The sequence below is a fragment of the Bombus fervidus genome, chromosome 12, assembly GCF_041682495.2.
Source record: "Bombus fervidus isolate BK054 chromosome 12, iyBomFerv1, whole genome shotgun sequence".
Taxonomy (NCBI): Eukaryota; Metazoa; Arthropoda; class Insecta; order Hymenoptera; family Apidae; genus Bombus; species Bombus fervidus.
In genome coordinates, this window is record NC_091528.1 from 370,336 (window position 1) to 393,820 (window position 23,485).

The 23,485-nt window shown below is 36.5% G+C and overlaps 1 protein-coding gene across 4 annotated transcripts in view; it reads right to left on the reverse strand.

The window, feature by feature from the left end:
• Positions 1–512: 512 nt before the first annotated feature.
• The window catches only part of Alpha-catr (alpha-catenin related), a 63,441-nt gene continuing 40,468 nt past the window's right edge, over positions 513–23,485 (reverse strand). For 3 of the 4 annotated variants that reach the window (XM_072014382.1, XM_072014384.1, XM_072014383.1), the window contains 10 exons: positions 14,932–15,209; positions 13,426–13,668; positions 10,777–11,040; positions 9,857–10,108; positions 9,411–9,570; positions 9,109–9,227; positions 8,641–8,970; positions 5,254–5,460; positions 4,040–4,530; positions 2,350–2,487 (listed from right to left, as the gene is read on the reverse strand). In XM_072014382.1, coding sequence (XP_071870483.1) covers positions 4,123–4,530; positions 5,254–5,460; positions 8,641–8,970; positions 9,109–9,227; positions 9,411–9,570; positions 9,857–10,108; positions 10,777–11,040; positions 13,426–13,668; positions 14,932–15,209 — 2,261 coding nt within the window. In that variant the 3' untranslated portion in view covers positions 2,350–2,487; positions 4,040–4,122. Of the gene's footprint in view, positions 2,488–4,039; positions 4,531–5,253; positions 5,461–8,640; positions 8,971–9,108; positions 9,228–9,410; positions 9,571–9,856; positions 10,109–10,776; positions 11,041–13,425; positions 13,669–14,931; positions 15,210–23,485 lie in introns of all 4 variants that reach the window. The other variant, XM_072014385.1, reaches the window with a different exon arrangement.

Consider the following 23,485-nt stretch of genomic DNA (forward strand, 5'->3'; position numbering starts at 1 on the left):
GTAACATCATATCGTCTTGATCCGACGACTATTGTTATAAGTAAACCGTTTCGTTAGTAATAACGCCGAACGAATATTTGGTATATTTGGTATAATATAAAATCGTAGAGGTTTGCATTCTCCTTAGCTTCCTAGTGCGACGGTGCAAAAGGTTTGAAAATTCAAAGAATCAGATTCCAGGCTTCGTCACGCATAGCCATTGTCCAGGTAACAAGCGAAACTGTTTGTCTATCGAAGCATTTAATACCTTGCCAGACGTTAATTGGCGAGATATTATTTAACTGCTGAACGTCAAAAGCGAATCTTGAGAAGCGTAATATCTCGCAGCACGTTGCGTTAACAGTGAAAGATACATGACGTGACGTGATGTAACAAAGAAAGAGAGTGGGGAAATTTGTTGAAAAATCAGTTGGTGAGACGCGTAAGCAGATGTTTAAAAGTCATTTTGATCGAGTTTATTGTCGTTGCACCAACTTTCCTACATGGAAGAACGAGTTCCTTTCGTTTTAGAATTTTCTTTTTTTTTTTTGCATATGGAGTCGTTCAGAAATTCTCGAACGAAGAGACACAGAGGTGATTAAAGTCAGTGCAGCAAAAGACAAAACAACTTGTTAACGATGAAACGTGCTGCGTTGAAATTTTTGCTTCGCTGTCACTCGAATTACACATATGTATATCGTTCGATAAATCACACGGAAAGTTCAATGGATTTTAAAGCAGCGGCAGCAGCAGCAACATATATTATGATAGAGGCACGCATACTGTCACAAACGAAGAGAACAAGTTATCTACTGGTGATCGTTGTTTCGGTGAAAGGACTTTTCAAATAAAAGCCGCGTAAAGCGACTCCTATCAACGGCGTTAATTATTCCAAACAGTTTTATCGTTCGCTCATCGGACGTCGATTTTTCTGATATGGCTGCATTATTGCCGCTGTGAATATTGAATTTCACCGCTCTTGCTCATTTATTCATAAATACATTGCAGGACAAAATTTACCGCACGATGAAATTCTAAAGAAGAGGAGTAAAAAGGAAAAATTGTTCGTTTCGAGTGACGTTCATTTTACGTTTCATTTAGCTGTGTCGTGTTCGGAGCAAACACGATTTTAAACGTACGCGTCGAAACATGTTTAAGATAATTTTATGCGATTACATGAAAATTTTGGAATATCGAAATAGTTGTTACTTTCCCAAGGAAAAAGTTTTTTCGTATATCTTTTAAAATGCCAACGAACGCGCTTTAACGTTCTTTGTGTTCTTGATTCTTTGCACGGTTTGACGCGTGCGTTTTTTTTTTTTTTGCAAAAGCGTACCTAAATTTCTCGTGATTCTCTATTGGTTCCTCTCATGCGTTTCATGGGAGTCACGCGAAGGGACACGGAACCGTTTCTCGAGCAGAAAACCCGTTTCATTTTCTATATTGAGCAACGCAAAGATTACGCGTGTACCGTGGCTAATCGCTGGAATACATGTAGCTTGTGCTCGAAGCAAATTACGATTGAGAAACGTACACGTCGATAATCTAAATTCTAAATATTCTCGTTGAAAAGCAAACGCGCTTTCGAAGTCCACTCGTCGGATACAAATACAATATGCTCGTAAGAAATTACACGGTCAGCTTATTTCCTAGATAATCCTTAGTTAATCAAGGAACCAGTCGATTGGTAATTCTGGATAGTACCGGTAAGATTTGAAATAAGATTGAATTTCTTTCATTCGTTAATCGAAACCTCTAACTTGTAACGAAGGTTTCATCGAACTTTACCGTTCGTTTCGGCCAACTTTACGGAAGGATGATTCGACCACATCTGTTCGATATTCGTTCCTTGACGTGATTCGATGAACGTCTTTGTTAAAACGCTCTTTGTTAAAAATTGTAGACTAGAATAATCGCGTGTGTTCGAAAAATATTAGTTTAAAAACATTCTGTTCTTTCGATGGGATTTCTCGGATCTATTTGCAATATTTTGTTACGACATGACTTTGGATAAACATATTTTTTAACAGGTAGAAGATAATTATTCAAACGTAATAGAATTTTTTAAATTCGGCATTTCTTTCGACGAAATTGACATTTCGATGCTACGTGTATCATTCGCAAAATAAGGCTTAATAAATAAGAAACTTTAGGAACCGAATAAATATAAACGATTGGTTGGTACGATTGGAAATCCCGTCGAAAATCTGCAAAATCCGTTGGGATCTCGAAGGGAATCGAGGGAGCCCGACGTGTACGTTTCGGTGGGGCAGGCGAGGGTTCTTCCTAGAAAAGTAGAAAGGAAACCCGAGTGCGGCGAGCGTCCCCCTTGGCCCGTCGGGCCATCCCAAACTGTCAGACGGACGGGTCGCTGCCGGGGGCGGAGCCCGTCTTGCTGCCGTCGACACCAGCACCGCCACCGTCGCCATCGGCGCCTGCACCCTCTCCGCCCCTGTACGGCGAGCCGCCGGCCCCACGCGCCGACAGACCTCGGAAATCCAGGTTGTACTGAAAAATAGATCCAAAAATACAGATTATCCACTCTGTACATTTTTTCTTCCTCTCCGTCGATTCTTCCTGATCACGGAGATGAGCATTGGACTAGTTTCTCGATCGATACGTCGGACCAAAAGTACTTTGGCAATACACCCTTTAATTATCTTCGCGCGTCTATTTATCGCGCAGACATTCGCTGACATTCGCAGATATTCGCAGACATACAAAGTGTATTTATTGCGCTGTCTCTCGTCCATGATCTCCAAGTCGATACAAATTAACGTATCTATACGTGTAAGAACAATTAGAAATAAGCTACGTTAATAACCGTAAAATTCTTGTTCCTCATTGTTAATGTAATGTCATATTTACGCCAATCGAGCGCATAGATGTTTAAAATATTGACTTAAAGCCTTTTGACTTAAACGTAAAAAAATAATCAAGATATCGACTCACAACAAAAAGGTTCATAAGACGCCGGTAAGCTGGCCGGTTTTTATTCGTTCGTTTTAACCATATGTAAATTCAAAATACTTTCGTCCAGCGTATCGATATTCCATTTAATGATCGTTCGAAGTGTTTTAGTTGCAAATGGGTTCGTTAGCGGTCGTAATTGTTAATGATGCACTGCGATCATGAAGAATGAATCGTTACTTGTTTATAAAAAGTTGATGATTTGGAAAAGTCGGAAGTCGTTATGACAAATTGTTACTCTAATGAAAATTGTGTCAATTAATTTGGTATGTTAAAAAACAAGCGTTATATTTTGCAGTTTACGGCGTGTCAGATATGATATCGATAGAGAAAGAAGAAATAATGAATTCCGTTACACGGTGAAATATGGTATTGCATCCATTCCTGTAAAGATGGCTGAAAACAGGAAACTAGATTGATTAAAAGTTCCTCTTCGTGCCGTGGATTATGTCGAATCGGTATCCGACGGTGTCACTGTGTAGCTTGTCGATCGAAGCGAAGTTGTTCAAAAATTGGGACATGAAAAAAACGTCTGCAAAGTACAATAAGAAAAACAAGAAATCAAGCCAACTTATTAGAGCAATAAAACAAAACCTACGCGTAAAATGCATTGCATAAGAAAAAGCGGCGTCGGGAAGGGGGAAGGGGAATGCCTTTGTCGAACACGAATGATGCGAAAACGATCGATCGTACTAGATAGAAGATGGAACAACAATTGGATCGTTAGGTTAACGGTATTGCAATGTCACATCGCGTTAGATATTTTACCGTTTCATAGAACAATTTTGATCTATAGCCGTACCTCGAGGACTAAATTCGAGGTGTTAAACTAATCGGAAATTGCCGTCATTTTAACTTCATGGAAACCGTGAAATTCGATTAACCTATTTCCCGAGCAGAGTGTACTTACTATTCGAAGCTCGAAACGGAAAAGTTCTTCGGTCGATCGTAATTCGATCATTGGCGGTCGCGCGAATAGATAGCAGCGAGGCGAGAAGCAGACTGATAATAAGCGAGAAAGCGAAAGGAAAAAGAATGAAAACAGAAAACGGAAAACGAAAAACTCAATGGGTGGAAACCAAAATCGAACCTGTGTACAACAGAAAGAACAGCGCTTCTGTAGCTGTGCGTGAAGAACACGTGCGACCTTCGGGGTGCAAACGAAAGTCTGTGTTATCTCGGCAAGGTGGCTGCGTGTCTTAGGTGCTGCAGCTGTGCCTGTTGTAGCTGCAGCTGCAGCAGTTGTAGATTCTGTAGGCAATACGGAGCCTGCGGCCCGCAAGTGGAAGTCGTGATGGGTGTCGAGTATGGAAGGACCGATGGATGAACGAAGGATGCGGAATTGCGTGTAGCAGTACTGGTGGAAGTGGTATTTGGCAGGGTGTTGTAGTTGAAGAGTGGAAAGCCCAGATTCGCACCTCTTAGAATGTTGTGTAACTGGGCCGAAGTTAACGGATAAGGTTGTACGTAGGGACTGGTGGATGGTAACAATTGCGGACTAACTGGATACAAGCAATCCTCTTCAGCTAGGCCAGGTATCGTCGGACTGAGCTCCATGTACTGCGGCATCGTGACATTGTGCTATTCGACGAATGCATGGAAGGATACATAGAACACACTTTACTGCGTCGCTTACTATATATATATATATATATATATTATAATACTGTGTAGTTCGTTTATGCGAATATTTACTTTAGCTTTATTTTGCCTCCCAAGCACATAAATTTAAAATCTGACGAGTAATAATTATATCAAAAATACACAATGAATATAAACTAGAAAATTTTCTGATAGGAACAAACGAGGTGTAAATAAATTGCTTTTGTCGTTTCTCCTTGTTTGAATCCTTGTGATAAATGCTCCGCGTTAAGCGAATATCGTTAAAAAGGCAAGTATTACACAGAAATATCTTCTCGTAACTTTACAGTATTACATGACATAATAGCTAAACAATTATGTAAAAATGAAAACATATCACTTTCACTATCGCAAAGCTAGCTACGATAAAAAATACTGTCCAGTTTTTCGTTCCTCCGTTCAACGAGCTATTTCTACAATTTTAATCAAACAAAATACCTCCTACAAGTGCGAGAGAACGGTAAAGACTGAACACATACATACGTATCTCGTTCTCGAGCAAAAGAAAAACGGAGAAAAAAGAAAAAGAAAAGATGGAAAGTGAGGGACATACTAAACAAAAGATAAAAATGTAACGTGACTAAAAGGGTCAATTGGTGTGGTTGACGCTAGAATTTTCCTTGTGCATAGTATAAGATCAAATAACGCGCGAGCGTATCTTACCTTTGTGGCGCAGACGAAACATGTGGTCACTACTTTCGAAATCACGTTCATTAAATTTTTTGTCTCTTGTATCACGTTATCGACTTTGGTAAAAGTGGCAGCTTTTCCAACGGTGGGATTCTTCACGGTGAATTGAAGCTGTTGCACATACGTTGGCACACGATCGAGATTTTCCAAAAGTTCTTTCTTGTGCGGTCCTCCTGGTACCTGCACCCATGCACAACATCGTATATAATCTTACGTCTTCGTTCGTATCGCAAGGCAAACGCGATCGTGATTCGTTTCCAACGACTTGATCAGATATTTCAAATCTAGAAAATTCAGTTATACCGATGCTATGCGAATTTTCATCAAATTACAAATTTAGCAGATGTAATATCCTTTTTCGACTTTTATATTTGCCATATTAGCATGTTATGTATATCTATAATTCGATGTTGATCTAACTCGAAGCATGGGTCGTGTTTTGAAGATAAGAGAAATATTATACATATTTGTTATTTCTGTGCAAAATCTTCCTATGTTATCGAGAGCACGTAATCGTTAATAAATTGTGGTTTTTTGTGTTGAAGATTTCTACAAAATATAGATTAGAGTAATTTTTTAGTACCTAAAAATTTTTGTGCAAAATACAAATTGATTGTATAGGATCGTATGAAAGACGATTCAATTAAATTATTATTTTTATCTGTTTTCGCTACTTCATTATTAAAGAAACGACGCGATACGATACGATACGAGACGAGACGATCCAATTTCTGTTGGAGAATCGTTGAAAAACCCCAATTACATTTGCCGTGCGAAATCATCGTTTTACATTTGTAGCGTAAGTCGAATAAATCTTTAAAGCAATGCCTGATTCTATTTTTTATCGATTGACTAGTATAATAAATACTTTAAAATACGTATATCTCGGATATTTGTAAGAAGATTGCATCTAGTAAAGATAACAAAAGAGATTTTCTATTCGTCCTAATAGAACACAATGCAACAAGTTTGAAAAAAGAACGTGTCAGTTGTTCGAGAACATTAGAGAGTGACTGTGTGAATGACAGTGAATTAGTACAGACCTTGTTGTTTTTGCAAGCTTCTCGAATGACAATTCATTTTGAATCATAATGGAGATCAAGCGATACGCTTTTCTTAAACGATCGCAGCTAAAATGAACTTGAAATAAATAATTAATCAAACGTATTTCTTTTTAAATTTGAAAATTTTTTTCATAGAAAATTATTTCACGTACTCCTTTCGACGATAGAGTCTCGAAAGTGACGAAGAATGAGTAACTTTACGTGTCTTTATGCGAGTAAAACGCGTAGTAGTATTAAGTGACGCGTCTTTCAATTAGAAGCAAGTTAAATGCGATTAAAATACTTTTTTATACGAGTATGTGTCATAGTCGAAAGACTTATCTTCACATGTATTTTAATTTTAATTTTTTGCAACGAACAAAGTAACAAAGTAATATCGCTCTATCGGTGGATCCCATGAAAATAGAATAAAATTTCATTTTAGCTGTCATTTAAGAATAAAGTGTAAAAAAAGGTCGAATCGGAAGCTGGCAAAAACTGAGACATAATAGTCATGCCCCAGATAGTGGAAGGAAGGGGACCACAATGCACATAGACGTCGTCCACAGACGGAAGCATTCCCGTAGCATCTAAAACACACCTTACTAATCGTACACAAAAAAGTCGTAAATGTACGTATACAAAATTGGTTTTACCAACAAAATAACGATCATAGTTGATTTGGTGGTATGAGACGTGAGAGATTCAACGGTATGTCTACGTTCCAAAATGAGAGTCACGTTCCTGCTGCAGAACTTATACATACTTCGTTAATTACCAGCGTCTGAAAAAGTTCTGGCTATTGAACTGATTAATCTAAAGAACTCTTATTTTCTCAGCTGGAACTTTCTTAATGAACGTAAAAACAAAACACGAAAAATATTATAAATGTAATCGTAGTTACGTACACTTTCAAACAACGAGACTCGAATATACTTGCTCATTTCAAATCTCGATTGTATGAAACTTGACATTAAAAAGAATACTTATCTATCAATGCAACAATTATCGTATAGCTGCTTTCAATATTAATCCGTAAGGGTATAAACACGCGAGCTATAGAAATTACTTCCGATTATCAAATTGGGAGCAACGTAATCGTTTAATTGCCTAGCGAAAATTACTTTACCGCCATGTAAGTCACTATGAAAAATGCAACGTCGTTTCTTGTAACGTGCTTTTTTTGTCGGAGAACGAACAAAAGCAATGTATGAGGTACAAGTATACTACGTCATTCGAGAGAAACGATTGTTTGGGATAAATCATACCAGGTATCATCGCACGATCTTGCATAACACAGTACTGTTGTGTATAGTAAAGTAATAGAACAATAAAAAGATAGTGTGTAGTGATGTAAAGAGAAACACGAAAACACTTAACAGCAACTGATGAACAATGAGTTCGCAGAAAAATGAGCGGTATAATGCACGGCAATGAGAACGATCTGTACAAGGCGAACGTGATCTCTATTAGCCCAACAAGGGTCTAAAGTAAAGAGAGAAAGAGTTACCTGGATGGAGGCATTCAAAGAGCGAGGGTCAAAAAAGGGTTTCATAATACAAGAATATATATTACAAGGTTAGCGTTTTTGTTGACTTTTGTTTCAAGAAAATATAGAAAGATCAAAATGGTTTTGGGTAACTATATATATTCGGCCTAGCTAGGAGGGTTGAAAGGGCAGCAAACGTGTTAATTCGAACATGTCTAATGCTAATAATTCGCGGCCGAGCTACCCCCAATCCATTTCTAACACTACTCCGTACGTTATATTTTTCCCATCGATTAAAATATTATTTATTCTTGAAAATATCGATCAGACACAAAAGGAATACTTATACAAACGTATGATACACCGTGAAACAAGAAAAGGAATTCGTCTGGATTCGACGTAGCTCTAGCGTAGCAATTACGTAAAAATGAAACTCAATTAGCGAAATCGAAGTAAAAATATTTCCAATATAGCAAGGATCAAAAAACTCGGAATCAAGTCCAGTATAGAATCCGTAATAATAATAATGATGATGATCATGAGAATAATAACAATAATGATAATAGTAAACAGTAATGATAAAAAATAATAATAATAACAATAGTAATAACAATAATAATAACAATAGTAATAATAATAATAATAATAATAATAAACAATGATAAAAGAGTATGATTATAAAGTAAGAGTGATGTACGTGTATACGTGTACGTATAGGCGTTTTCTGTACTCGTACACGTATATACATAACATCTGAACATCAGACCAATTAAAAAATGTGTATCATTTTTGCTCTGAATCTACGCTGCCTTAGTAACTGATACATACCTGATAGCTGAATTGTCTCACAACCTTGTACAATCTGTTCGCCTCCTCGGCGAAATACTCAGCTTGGGTGAATAGATCTTGGGTGGTTTTCAACGCCCCTTCACCTCTGGTGAACTGGTACATCGAGAACGCCATCGAGGACATATTCTTCGCGCGTTTCACGATGTCGTTGTTCTCTTCCAGGGCGCTTCCACTTTCCTGCCATTTCTCTGTTTCCGCATCCATCTCCGAAGTGATCAGCTTCATCTCCAGACCTGCCTTTGCGATCTTAGCCTGCTCCTCGCTGTCCAATTTTACCGGTTTCAGTGGTTTGCTCGTTGTACCGTGTTTCTGAAGTAAACAAAGATATTAATCTTGTCGGATGCAAATTCGAGATTATAGATATTCAAAGAATATTAAATAATAATAATAATAATAAACTATATCGAGTCAACGATTCTAAACCATAATATGAACAAATTAACTTACTCCAGGTCGTGGTAAGGACATGTAAACTTGTTTTTCAGGTCGGTTTTGATTCAATTCGAGTACGTCTTTCGCCACGGTGGTCACGTCAGTCATAAGCCATTGCCACATGTCGGCAAACACTGAAACATGTATCGGAATGAAATCCAGTATTTTTCTCCATGTCCTAGAGATTCTAGAGAAACGAAAATGGCTTTGAATTCAAGGAAGAGTTTCTAAATATACGTATTGTTACTGAAAAACAAAGAGTGGAGTGGAAATTCCTGAGCGGAATACTAGCGATTAATATGTTAAGAGTAATCTACCTTCTAGGTTTTCCTTAGCGATTTTACTGGTAGGATGTCTCGCTAAAGTATATGCCGCTGTCACCACTTGGGGACCGTATATTCTCAGGTTAATTTCGGTAAACTTGGCTGAAACTTGCAACGATTCCGAGAGCGCAACGTGTCTCAGCATTTTGCACACCTATTAATCGATATGTTCGAAAACGTGAATTATCGATTGCTAATGATATCGTTTAGATTTCGACGGCATTTCAGAAAAAGACACTGCTGATGATGAAGATTAAACAAGATTTACCGATTAGCTGATCTTCAAACACCTTTCATTTTTTGTTTAGTATTTGATCTCAAGATCGTAAAAGAACAAATTTTCTAAAGAAAACTGTAGAAAAGCGAAAGGATTCGAAATCTAAAGTACGAAAATTTTTTCAATGAAATATTCGATCTTGACGTCAGAATCGAATACTTACTTCGAGAATGTGTTCAATGTACTCGCGAAATTTTTCGTTGCTTTCTTGAAGAAGATATCTGTCATTGGCCAAAGCGACGTTCCTGATCGTTGAAACAAGTTCCTGACCCGCTTTAGTTACCTGTCCAAGATCGGCCGCTTGTTCCATCGTGGTCGTGCATAGCTGCTGGCGAAGATCCCTGGTGGTACGTAATACTCCCAAGACAGCTTGCTCCATCTCAGAACTTGGAGAACCACCGCCACCTTCGTAATTCTAATACCAGATAATAATAGTAATAATAGTTTTACTATTTTTTTACTCCTTTGGTATACGTAGAATTATGATTTTAGCAAAAGAAATTGTCTCTTTGGACGTATTCGCGATTTTAATCAAATTCAAACATCATTACTACAAATCCACCATCGAAGTGTCTTGATACCTTCAGCGGTAGAGTATTCCTTTCTTTAATTTGTATGATCGATAGAATGTAAGCGAACATAAAATATTTCATTTAACGTATCCTAAAGATGGACGGTATGTGTTTAAAGCAATTACTAATTTTATGAGAATATGCGTCGCGATATTTCTCACAGTCAGCGACAAAAAGAAATGTACCTTCTATTTCTTTTTAAAGAGGGAATCGCTCACATGCTCCCCCGTACCTATTCACCGGTGGTGGACTCTCGTAACTGTGGTTCAGTTTAGCATGATCTTTCATTCAGATTTATAGCGGAATGTCAGTCATTTTACGGAATATTCTTCCACGGGAATGAATTAATCCCGTATTATATGAACTTTCTGTATTAAACTTTTTTCTCTCTAGCAAATTCACGACCATGGAATCATTTTTTCCTTGTACTTTTAGGCGGAGATAGATCAAAGAGACTTACAATTGGTATTAAACTTTTAACAAAAGATCTGTTAAAAAAATTGACCCTTACCATACTGTTGCCGATTCGCAGGAGCGTGTTGAGTTCGAGTTGCGCTCTATCGCAAAGCAGAAGGATGTTTTCTCTGTGCTCGTGGCTCGTGTATGCGCTATCAGTGAAATCCTGCGTTCTCTCAATAACGGTATCTAACGCGGCGGTGAGGGTCTCTCGACAGCCTGGTCCTAGGAGAGTCATTCTTGTGGTTTCAACGAGTCTCTCGAAGTGTTTCAACGCGGAGAATGCCGTGCTACTGTCCCAATCCTCCTGCTGTGGACTCTGGAATCAGTCATCGACTTAGTAAAAGATTCTCTCTGTTCTTCTAGTAATATACATACTATTTTCCGTCTCTGGACTTACGTTAACGATATTTCAATCTTCGACGTACGCTATCGTTCGAAAGTTTTCAGTCTGTTTTATTATTCTTAATATTCAACACTTCTTTCAATAAACAATTGCTACGCGAGTATGTAAATGTAGATTAATACGATACAAATAACGCGGCGTTCGATTAATTTTATTATTACGGTATTTATGTTTATTTTTTATTCATACGTTCGCGAATGTTGCTTTTAGAAAAGCGTTAAAAAAAAGAAAAAATACGCTTCGAGTTTAATTGCGCATGTAACAAACAGTTGCTATATTTACACAGGAGTATGGCCCGTATATATGTACTTGCTGTTGCTATGTAGTAGCAAGATATCATGCGAAGCTTTAATGGCACGCCATACCTAAATATACTCTTGCCCTAAGGTCAGCATAGATACGTGTAGTTGAACCGATTGCACTTAAGCAAGGATAGAGAGCATTCGACTATGCAATATCCCGATGGCGTCGATTAACTATGCATTCTTCTAGATAGCAATTACTCGCACGAGATCCTTGAACGTGACCGAGCACCTCCATCCGCATTTCTTTTCAAAGCTTCTCGATTATCGGTCAATCTGGATGTTATACATTTTTCGCTGATACTTTAAGCTTTCATCCATCCTCTACTTAGCTCTTTTACGAATATCATGCACTTTCTTTCAGCGGGAAGACGCTCGAAATACGTTAACACATTATACGCGGTAAAATTGGAATTTTATCGTATTTTCGATGAAGAATGATAAAAGTTTTAGGTAAACCCTCTTATACATTAATATATGTATAACAACTATATATACAAACCCTCATATACAGTTGGTTGATGCTTTAACACCTTTTTCGGAATCAGCAGGTTTTGGTAAACTACGCTAATATAGCTCTACCGTTATTGCGCGAGATATGTGTTTGGAGTCATTCGTGTGACTTTATTATTTTTATATACAGAAAAGGTTTCTCTTATCGTTTGTTTCTCCTATATAAAATAATGTTCATCGTATTTTCTGTGGTCAAGGGTTGTCGTATTTACTATCAGCTTAATAGCAGAAAACAAGATGATTAAAATGAAGAAGGGATTTAACCCTTGACGAAACAATTCCCTATTGTTTTATTGTCCCAATAGGGATGAGAAGATTTGGCTCGTCTCCCATAGATAACTGGCGAGAAATTGAAATTAATGCGCTACCTGCAATTTGGCACGTGCTGAAGAATGTACCGCAACGTCGTTTACGATATCCACTTCGGCGTTGTTTGCTATGCACGGTTCTTATGTGTGGTACGATATCAATTCGCATCGCTGTTAATTCACCGCATTAATTCCATACTGAAGATGTTCCTTAAATTTCGAAAATGCCTCGACTGTTCATGCAAGAGCATGTCCGCCGATTCGTCGATGGTGCCGATATATCGGATCATACGTGAATTTCGGAACGTTTGTAACTTTCTCCTATTTTATCGAATCCTATATTCTGAATACGAACGTATTGGGGAAACATTCCTGTATTACGAAATATACGAAGTTGCCGATAGTGATTTGTATTTTGGTAAAAAAGATTTCTTTGAAATGTCATTAAAAAAAAAAGTAATATTTAAGATTTCTATTTAAAATTTAAGATATTATTCCAAATTTCTGCATTAGCTAATACTTCCTTAAAATGAACAAAAACTTCTTTTTCTTCTTCTTCTTCTTCTTCTTCTTCTTCAGAAATGAATTTAAATACGCGACGACCTTAAGAAGAGACTCCTCTGTCCGACTTTGTACAGATTTCTTCTACTTACGAGAGAAATTTAAGCATGACCATCACTACTTCGGTTCTTACAATTTCTGACGAAAATAATAATTATTTCGTTGTTTTATCGCATACTGTAAGATGGCCAAAGTTAGTCAAGGTCTCCAAAGTTTTACTCGATCATATATTATGTGTTAAACATGAGTCACAATTTGGCAAACGAAAGCTCTTTGGATTCGTTCCAAACTTTCGAATGTATTTCATTATAAATGTTTCTATCTACGTCGTCGCATGTTGTTACATTAAATGTATATTTACGTCTATAGGCGATGAGGTATAACAACATTCGTGGTTTCGTGGCGTCAAAATTTCATGAATATATAATCGCAGTGCAACAAATCTTTGTCGAAACCGTATTAGCGCGAATCTGTATCATATATGCATACAACGAACCTTGACCTTGCTGTGTGTTTATTTTTACAAATCTGTACGATCTTTATACGAACGTATTTCCATCTAAATATGTATACCTTTCTTGATAAAAATAATTGTATATTAACTAATTGTTTACCTGGGAATTGGAATAAGACTGCGATTCACTGCAATCCAATACTCCGTCTTTGACCACGTAATGTATCAAGTCCATGGCTCTTCGCATCTGGCAGAAAACGGTGTCTCTGTTTTCTCTGGCAGATGGACATTCCGGATGCCTTAAGCAAGTTTTACTAGACGTGAGCAACATCATAGTGCTTCTCTCCAAAACTTGGCGAGCCGCAGCCATCTGTGCCCTTCGTCTCTCGTCTTTCAAGTCATTCTGAAATTTTGAAACGTTCCGTCCATTCATTCCTGTTCCACGTGTTGCTATTTACTTCGTATATCCGTAACATCGTGAACGTTGTTCATATAATTAACGTGACTTTATAACATCTAATTAACGAATGTCTCATTTAATAACAATTATTGGTACGATCCTATTACGATCATGTTGTAGTATCGTGGAAAGAGTGTCTAAAAAAGACCCGACGAAATATGTACAATGTTGCGAGAAAGCCTAAGTGCCGACAAGCCGAAAGGGTTGGAAAACTTGAATGGGCCAAGCGGCCCATCAATATATCTTCGATCCCTCAGTCAAATAGTTACTCGAAAGAAGGCGTACGTGACCATGATCGTGGACGGTTTCGGAATATGTACGTGATGGGGGTATGAAAAGACGATTAATCGTCAGTTGTTAATTGAGAGTTTAGTTGCGAGGAGTTAGTTGGGAGTCGTCAGTTGAGTAGAGAGAGTTGAGTGGAGAGGGTTGAGTCGAAGGAGAGTTGAGATTAATCACTAGTTGCCGAGTTGTTACGAGTTGTTAATTGTTAGTTGTGAGTTATGAATTATCAATTTAGTTGTCTTAGTTATATCACATTACTGTATTAAGTTCACGTTAAATAACCATCGTTTCCTGTTTCAAGCACTGTAAACAGATCCATCTATCAATAAACTTATCATATAGGATCATGATTCACAGTATGATCATGATAGGATGATAGATATGAATGTAACGTAAAGAACGAGATTCGTTACAGAATTTCGCTATTATTGTAATTTAAAAAAAACATGTGCCGGAAATTAAAATTTTTAAATTTAATCGATATAAGCAAATGTATGTATATATATAATATAATAAATATAATAGATAATTTATTGGCAATTCGACACCTTAGAATGGCCGAGAGATACAGAAAGTAGCGAAAGATATTCTCGGAATACTAATTATGAAACTGTCAAGAACATGATTCACGGTAAACGAAGCAAATAAGGATTAATGTAGTAACGATCAATGTCGTCCTATCTCATACTCGTGCGTCCTATTTAACGTGACTAACTTAGGAATATTACACATCCTTAAACGAGCCTTCAAGCATTTATTGATAACAAAACAAAGAAGAAGAATTCTTATCGTATCCATTCCATGAAACACTATCCGATGGAAGCAAACGCGATAGCAAAATTAGAAACACTTTTCTAACACAGATATTAATCAGATATAATTTATGCATCGTATAAAGATACGATCAAGTTAATTACTTACTTGACGATCACCTGTTAAGTGTGCTAATTCCACCATCTCCGCCCCGAACTGGCTAAACGCCTTCACAAATTCGGTAAAGTTTGAAACACTTTCGAGACGGCCAAGACTACGAGCCACTTTCTTCTTTGCAAGAAGAAGTTGTTTGACCACAACGATGTCAGCCAGAAGGAGGACCTTGGTTACAGAACCAAGAAGGCATCTTGCAGCTCTGACAACAGACCCTCGGTCAGCTAAACTGTCTTCTGTGGCGCACTCGCATAATTTTTCGATCGCCGAGCCTGCAAATTAAATTACTTCCTTCGTTGAATTTATTCTGCAATTATAATTACCGCCTATTATTTTTTGAGTCGATAAATTAATAAATTTTTTAGATATTTGCACTTTATACTATTTTTCTATTCGCTTTTCTTTTAAATTAATAACGTTATACTTAATGCACTTCAGATTTTTGTTAATTTAGGATAATGATATCACGATACAATCATATTTAATAAAATTCGAAGAGTACATTTTTTCATCCTATGAATAAATCCACCGCGAAAGATAACGTTAATATAATAAATTTAAACCTATTCTGAAAATCGAAGAAGACCGCAGAAATGAAATGCCTAGTTTTACGCAATAGATATAGCTCTTATTATGTGTATTAATACGTGTTTGTAGCAGATAAAGATGTCTAAAATCAGAGTGGCATAATTATGCACAATTAATCACTTATTCATCAAGATCTTTTCCTTGAATAACGCAACTATACAATGAATTGCAACTTCAAGCGTTCTATCCACATTTTATATAACTATGAACCTGATTTTAGTTTTAACAACTTTGTCATCGGTATAATTGCGAATATTCAATTTTTCAAAATGACGAACATAACGATGTGAATTACGAAGGGTGAGTGAAATTGGAATTAGACATATAATCGAGCATCTATAATACAAACGCATCGAATACAAAGTACAAGGTTAAGAGGATTGCATCTACATGTTCTCGGATATATACGTAGGATATTCTATGTAAATCAATCTCTTGAACGCGCACACATTATACCTACTATTTCAAGTCGTTTGTCTGTTGCTAATATACAGTTAACCGCCGATATCATCGGCCTCCAACAATCGAATTTTCTTTCATCTAACACGATGAATATTTATTATCTTGTAGAACGTGTCCAACGTGTGACGAAGAATATCAATTACATTTGCTTTTCTCATTCTTCACTCGAAAGATAAACTGAACGTCGCCTGCTATAATTGAAACTTCGAATTTCTTTCCTTATTTCCTTACCGTATATTTTTACGTCTGCCGCGTGTCCATTTTCATTGTGTCGGTAACGAAATAATTAATTTTTCAATTAAAATTCTGCAGATCCAATGACCGCTATATACAGCAACAGCCAGGTCTTTTTCTGAAAACTACGCAGTCAATTTGTACCATGTAGTAAATTTTTTCCACCGAAACCCGGTTATCACAAATATATCGCGGAATATACAAAACGATTAATCGCAAAATTTTACGGCTATAACATTTATAATCAAGTTTGAGCGCTTTTAATTATCTGCCAGACGCGTCGGTGTCTGTAACTTCCTGTAAGAGCAACATTGCATGACCAATTTTATTCTTCTCACGAGAAAAACAAGATTTCTCAATTTAAGCTGATGCCGTGATAGTATTTCCTTTGCCCGCGTAATTTTTGCTCACAGCTTCCCTGCTTTATTAAGACTGCTAAAAATAAAAACATCTAAGAAAAATGTACGCGAAAAATGATCGTGTTTCGATCAAAAAAGAACTATTACCTAAAAGTACAAATGTATGTAACTCAAGATATTCTCTGAGAGGTTAATATATTCATATTAATAATATATAATTATGTATACATATGTACATACATTTGACAAATAATCTATATAAAGTCAAATATATAGCAACTTCTTTATAAATATTCTCTGTGGAAATTTACTTCGTAAACTATTTGACATTTAATTTCTTTCGCTTTCTAACATCGTAAACCAGTTACGAATCTTTTGAATGTGTATTGCCATACAGTATTGGTCAATATTCCACGCAAATATATACAATAATGCAATTTTTAATTAATCTTATGTTCCATCAATGTGACCTAGTTGTAACAAACGATTATCGTGGATATTTAATCGTCGATTGTATTAATGACTAATCAATTATCGAATCATTGATTAGATGAACGTTTCGCTATTAAAAATTTTAAATACTAAATGAAATTAGTATTTAGGTCTGTTCTTGATCCTAGTATCAATCAGCTTTGATTGTTAATAACATCCGCTTAATATAGTATAAACATAGTATGCGAATAAAACAGAACGTTGATTGCATTTCGATCAGAAACCAATGATAGACGATTAATATTTTGAAACAAAGATTTATTGCGTAACATGTTGAAAAATGAAAATAGAAAAAATACTTTATGGCAGGATTAATGGTTCGATGATAAAGAGAAACGCGTAGTAGTTGTTCTTATGAAACAAAGTTCAGTTTTTAATTTATTGAAGGGTCATCGCAGAAACTATGTCATTTTAATATCGGAATACATACTTTTTCCGAATCTTTCTCTTCAACTAGAAAATTTTATCTTTTTGTCTCTTTTTTTATTTTCCATGGCCGCTTTTCGCTTAGGGCTCACTACAAAGTAGCGCAAAGTTTCACGTTTCACGGACGCCGAAGTTAGGATCTTTGATACAGCCATAAATTTTCACGCCTAGTCAATGTCGACAAAAATAAAGTTTGAAGATGTGTCGGTTCCGCTGAGAGGAACAGGAACCATCTACCATGGCATACAAAACTTTTATGGGGTATAACGTTTCTAATAGAATTTGTCTCGTGCTACAGTTTTGCCTTGTTATTTATCGCGCTCGATATACTTTTGTTGGCTTGTGATATTATTCGCGTCGATTTATACTTTTTTTATATCGATGAAAAAGTCTGTTACTACTTCCGTATAATATAAAAGTTATCCCAAAGCTCTCCGTTTACTCCGTAATCGAGAACATTACAGTTATTATAGATTCTTTTAAATCCGTGAAATAGAAAAATCCGTGCAAGCATATTTTTAATAAGGAAGAGATTCGTATTATCATTAGATTATCATTAGACTATCGATAGACAGTCACATAAAAACATCTTTTGGTTTATATTGTCGAAGGTGTCTAACGAAGCGTTAGCAGATAGCGTTTTTATACTCGACTATTTTATCGAGCACTCGAAAGCACGAGCAGCAAACGAAGTAGAAGACTAGATACGCTGCTGAATCGCCGGCTAAATCTATCTTGTTGCCTCCTCTCGACATTTTTCGTATGATTAAAACCTAATTCGATCGCGCTCGATTTTCACAAAATCATTTCATCTTTTAAACTATGGAGATCTTGAAGTTTTATATCTATTGTTTCTTAAACTTTAAATTTGTGAATATACATCTACCTAACATTACCTAATGTATACAGGATGAGTCACCTAAGAGTTTAAACTGAAATATTTTCGATATTACTAATTATATCGAAAAATGTTTCAGATAAAAGTTGAATGGCATATTCTGATGTTATTAGTTTTACAGTAGGTGTGCGCGTGAAGATCATGTGAAGGATAACTTTGTTTTTTTTAAGTGCAGTCATATATTTTTTAATACATATTAATCGATGCAGCTCAAAATTCTCTATTAAAAACTGTTGATCTATTTATATAAAAATATATCTATTATCTATTTATATAAAAATTGTTAGTTTATCAGATATTCTAACTTTTATTTCGCAAAACTTAACGTATGAAAGGCAAGGAGAACAAATACAAAAGTGGTGCCTCGCGTCTTTCCACATCTTTCATGCGATAAGTTTTACAAGATAAAAGTTAGAATATCCGGTAAAATAATAGTTCGTCGACATAAGTAGATCAATAATTTTTTATAGAGAATCTCGAAATGCACCGATTAATGTATTAAAAAATATATGAGCCCACTTAAAACAACAAAGTTAACCTTCACGATATTTTTCTTATTTACGCTTATAGTTTTATACCCGACAAAGTTTGTCTGGAAGATATCACGACATTCCGTAATGTATCGTATTTTCTTGTTACATATTCATTTCGTTCAAGTTTAGCGCGACGTTATTCAAAAAATTTGACGATTCGTTGCGCGAAATGTTTCACCGTTTATATTCTGATAGTAACCTAGAAGAGATGACTTCGCATAACGTAATCAGTTCAGCTGCCTTGATAGAGAAACCTTAGAACGCTTTATGCAGATCGAAAATCAAGTACGCCATGCAATCCCCCTTGACCCAATTTAACAATCGCACAAGTGTATTGTATTGTTCCGATTCGATATCGTTCGTACTATTTTCTATCGTATCTTGCGAATGAGCACATTGTTCGACGGAAGGGAAAGCTTGCGCGTACCGCAACCAATGTTTCAATCTAAAGTGCCTACACCATCCTATGTACATACATATTTTTTACGTATACTTGTTCCACTAGTTTCCAATTGAATTACGTTTCAATGTTAATGAATTTCGATAGGTAATCGATACAATTGAAAAAATTTATCTCCGTTGCTCCCTTTCCGCGTACATTCTATTTCGATTTTATCTACTTTATCGATTTTATTACAAAAAATTAACGCTTTCAATGATCATGTATGTAGGAGTAGGACGAATTCAGTGTATAGATAAATATTAAATCCTAGTATCTGTCCGTCTCGAGGAGCGACGAAACGACGTTTGAATATTCGACGTATCGAGCAATCGATTCGTATGAACTCGTGTGAATTGAATTTGATGTCGTATCGAGAATTAAAAAATGTATATACATATGTAGATTTAGAACTCTAAAGTTGCAAGGCGATGTGACTTATGTATACATATATATATCGGTAGTATTCCGTACGAATTCGTTCGAGTTCGAGTTTATTTCCTCAGCGAATTACTTTTCTTGATATCGAGGTCGTTATTTCGATACGATGCGAAAATCATGTTTGTCGGATTAATAAGGGAAAATAAAAATCAAGGGAACGTTTACTTCGCGGATGACTATCGAGTAATTAAAGCCAGATTGCGCTGTGATATAGCTAGCGATAATGGAAAGCAATCGAAACATCTGTTGTGTTGTTTCGTTTTGAACGCGAACGAAAGAAACGACGTTACGACAGGGTCTGAAAGTTTCTTTTGAAAGATAATCGAGTCAAGAATTATGTTTTCGATGTAACTTGGTCCGTTTTCTACTCAAAGATATGAAAGGGCAATGAAAAAGAATTGGACGAAGATAGCGCGAACAAATTGCGATAGCGTTCAGAGACCAGGCGGCGCATCTATGCGCATACTTTGTTACTCCGACGATCGACGTCACGACGCGACGATTCAACAAAGCTGTTGAAGCAATCGACGCAGCATTGCGCCGTAGATTTTCATCGAAATGCGCGTGTATGTACCAGCGATGGAAAGATCAGTCTGTTCACTTGAATAAAGGTGTTCTGTTACAGAGCTCGATATTTCCTCCTGCCTTATTTCACTGCTCTCCCTACAGTAGTCTTCAAATAAATTAGTTTGCTATTTGAGCAGATATTAAAAACAAACAAAAAGGAGCTTGCATCGTTGCTCTTTTTTCTAATAGGAAACCAATAAAATTTCAATTTACTTTTAGGGAAAATAACTTTTAATCGGAACGCTTGTAGCGATCTGTATTTGGATCTATAAAGATATATGATTGTATTTCTATAGGGAGTAGAGATAGTGTTGTTACTTTTTGAAACGGCTTTGACGATGCTAACAGGCTGATTAACTTATTGTTCTGTATATAGTACGTATGCTGTATGCTTTCTGATCGACTTCATAAACACATAGACACACGACGATGCTTCGTCTTTCAGCAAAGATCATAAGCTCCCGGAGCGTTGTTTGCGGTTTGTTACCGCAGGTCATGTAAAATATTGTAGGTAGATGAACGTTACAATAACGGCCACGTCACCAATAGTCATCGCGATGGTTGCAGCGAGAGCATGAAAGTGTGCTATCGTCATCTACATTTCGTTGGAAATGTAGGTTTTGATTGCATTTCGACAGTTATTTGGGCATATATAACAGCGGTACATAAACAACGCAATTGAATCGTCCTGCAGTTTCTCATATAAATTCGAGAGCATGAGATTACAGATATCGCAGTACCGCAATATAGGCGCACTGCGTATAACCCAGTTCACCGATTGGTAGATCGGTCCCATTGATCCTTCCCCGTGACAATAGACGTAGATAAATCAATGACTCTACAGGGTCCATTTCTAGATATTATTAATTAACGATAGGTCTAACACCTGCCGACGATGTCGGAAACCATTCTGCAAACTATTTGTGTACCGTTGCCGAGTACGTAATTATTATGCAGGATAACTAGTGAAATTACTATAAAGTAACGTTCGATCGCTGCTACGATAATTAAAATTTCAGAAGAATTGCCGTAATCGATAACTTGACGATAATAATGGAAAAAATATTCATTCGTCGAGCCAAGTTTCAACGTTTCATCTGGTTCGCCGTCTATAAATCTCGTGATAAATTTTCCACTTTGTCATTGTCATTTTTGACAGTGGAATACAATCACGTAATCATCAATAAAGAAATTAACGACATTAAACGAACAGTGCGTCTCCAATCGTTCTACTCACTCAACGAATTATTATATTATCGTATACGAGTTGGACCAGAAATTATGAATATTATGAATATACGAGGCGTTGTATATCGCAAAAAAAGATAAAGTTACCGAGCTTGCATCTCCGATGTATGCGGAATTATTAAGCCACAGATCTATCGAATGTACATATATATATACTTACACGGAATATCGAGTGAAATACGCTAACGTTCCTTCCGGCTTCTTGATTAATCCTTTGGGAATATACATCACATATGTTGCAATATGAAATGCACTGCCAATAGTATACGTGACGCATGGCACAGATATTAAATGATTCAAGCTCCATTGAAGATTCGTCTTGCATACGAAATGAATCGAATGTAGCTGAAAATATGCAACTGCGTTCACGTTGCGTCTATTCTCGAATTTATTTTCCTCGTTCGACAATAGAAATGTTACATCGTCTAAAATAATTGTAATCTAAAGCAAGAAGGCAATTTCTGAACAAATTACTCGTAGAACAAAGTAGCGAATGGAATAAATCTCGTTGTAAGTTTTAATTTACTTTTTTCTATCCAAAGCTTTGTTTTCATGTTTACGATTAAGCGTTTTGTTATTTCTGCGAGTTAACGATAAACACGCTCATGATTTTAAATCGTTGAAATATTCGAAACGAAATTTAGAGAGAGAAAGCGAGCGGGCTAAGATTTATAGACGTATGATTTAATTAAAAACGATTTACTACAGGTTCATTTTTTACGATGTTACGCAAACGCATCTTTAAGCGTTTAGTATAACCTTATAAAAAAATAACAACTTTAAGGTTCACGCTCGTCCAAGTATTGCGATGAAAATACTCCATCACGCTTGCCGAGAGCTATAAGTGGAAATTCAGCAAAGCTCAACTTAAGAATCAAGGGATTTAATGGTCGAGTCGAGTCGAATAAATCCCTGTCTTTCGTAAGTGTGTTTAAAATGTTGGGTTCGTTAGAATTTTCGCGATCAGTTTCAGTTAAAATCGTTTTGAAAAGATATCTTAAAAAATAACGATCGAGTAGAATTAAACAGATGCTGGAAAAGGAAATGTTTTGGAAAGACTTAAGTCCGGTTATATCGATGTCTGGGGAAACGATGCTCCCGGCCTGGTTATTAGTTAGAAAATACTCAGGGGTTAATAAATGTTTTGCACGTTGACTTGACCCGATCTTAAAAGGTAGACGGGATAAAAATAGCAGAGTGTCGTCTATCGTAAGAGTACACAGACTGTGGAAGAAGTTACCGTTCATCGTTGATCGATGCAGTTATTAGTGGACGACGACACAGCAACCGCTTCCTTCGAGAGAAAGGCAAAATTGGAACTTCCAAATATGTATGTGCTACGCTTTTCGATTCCTTTTTGGTTAAACCTTGACTTGTACGATATAGAATAAACTTATTACATTTTCAAGAAGGAATAGAACGAAGACGTTAACCAACCGAGAATTTGGTATCGCACGTACTTACTTACTACTAAACCGAATGAAGAGTAATCCTTTTGGTTTCACAATTTGTTACGCGCCATTCGTGCAAACAAATCCACTAAATTAGCCTAGAAGAAGTCGCTAAAAATCATCGTCTAAAGTCCAGAACGAAAGGAAAATAAGACATAAACCAAAGCCAGTGATATTAATTCTGAGCGTAATTTATCGGTGAATCTACCTATAGAAACAACCACGTTAAAATGCTAGGCGGTCAAGGAAAGGAATTGGATGGCAAAGGCGATCGCCTGCCTATTCTTTTCTCTTTAACAAGAATATCAAGAAGATATTATAAGATGGCTTTATTCGAAAAAACGACGCTGTTCACGACGATATATCGCTTGGCATTTCGCCACTTCCTCCAGCCGTGTTGCTGGCTCTAC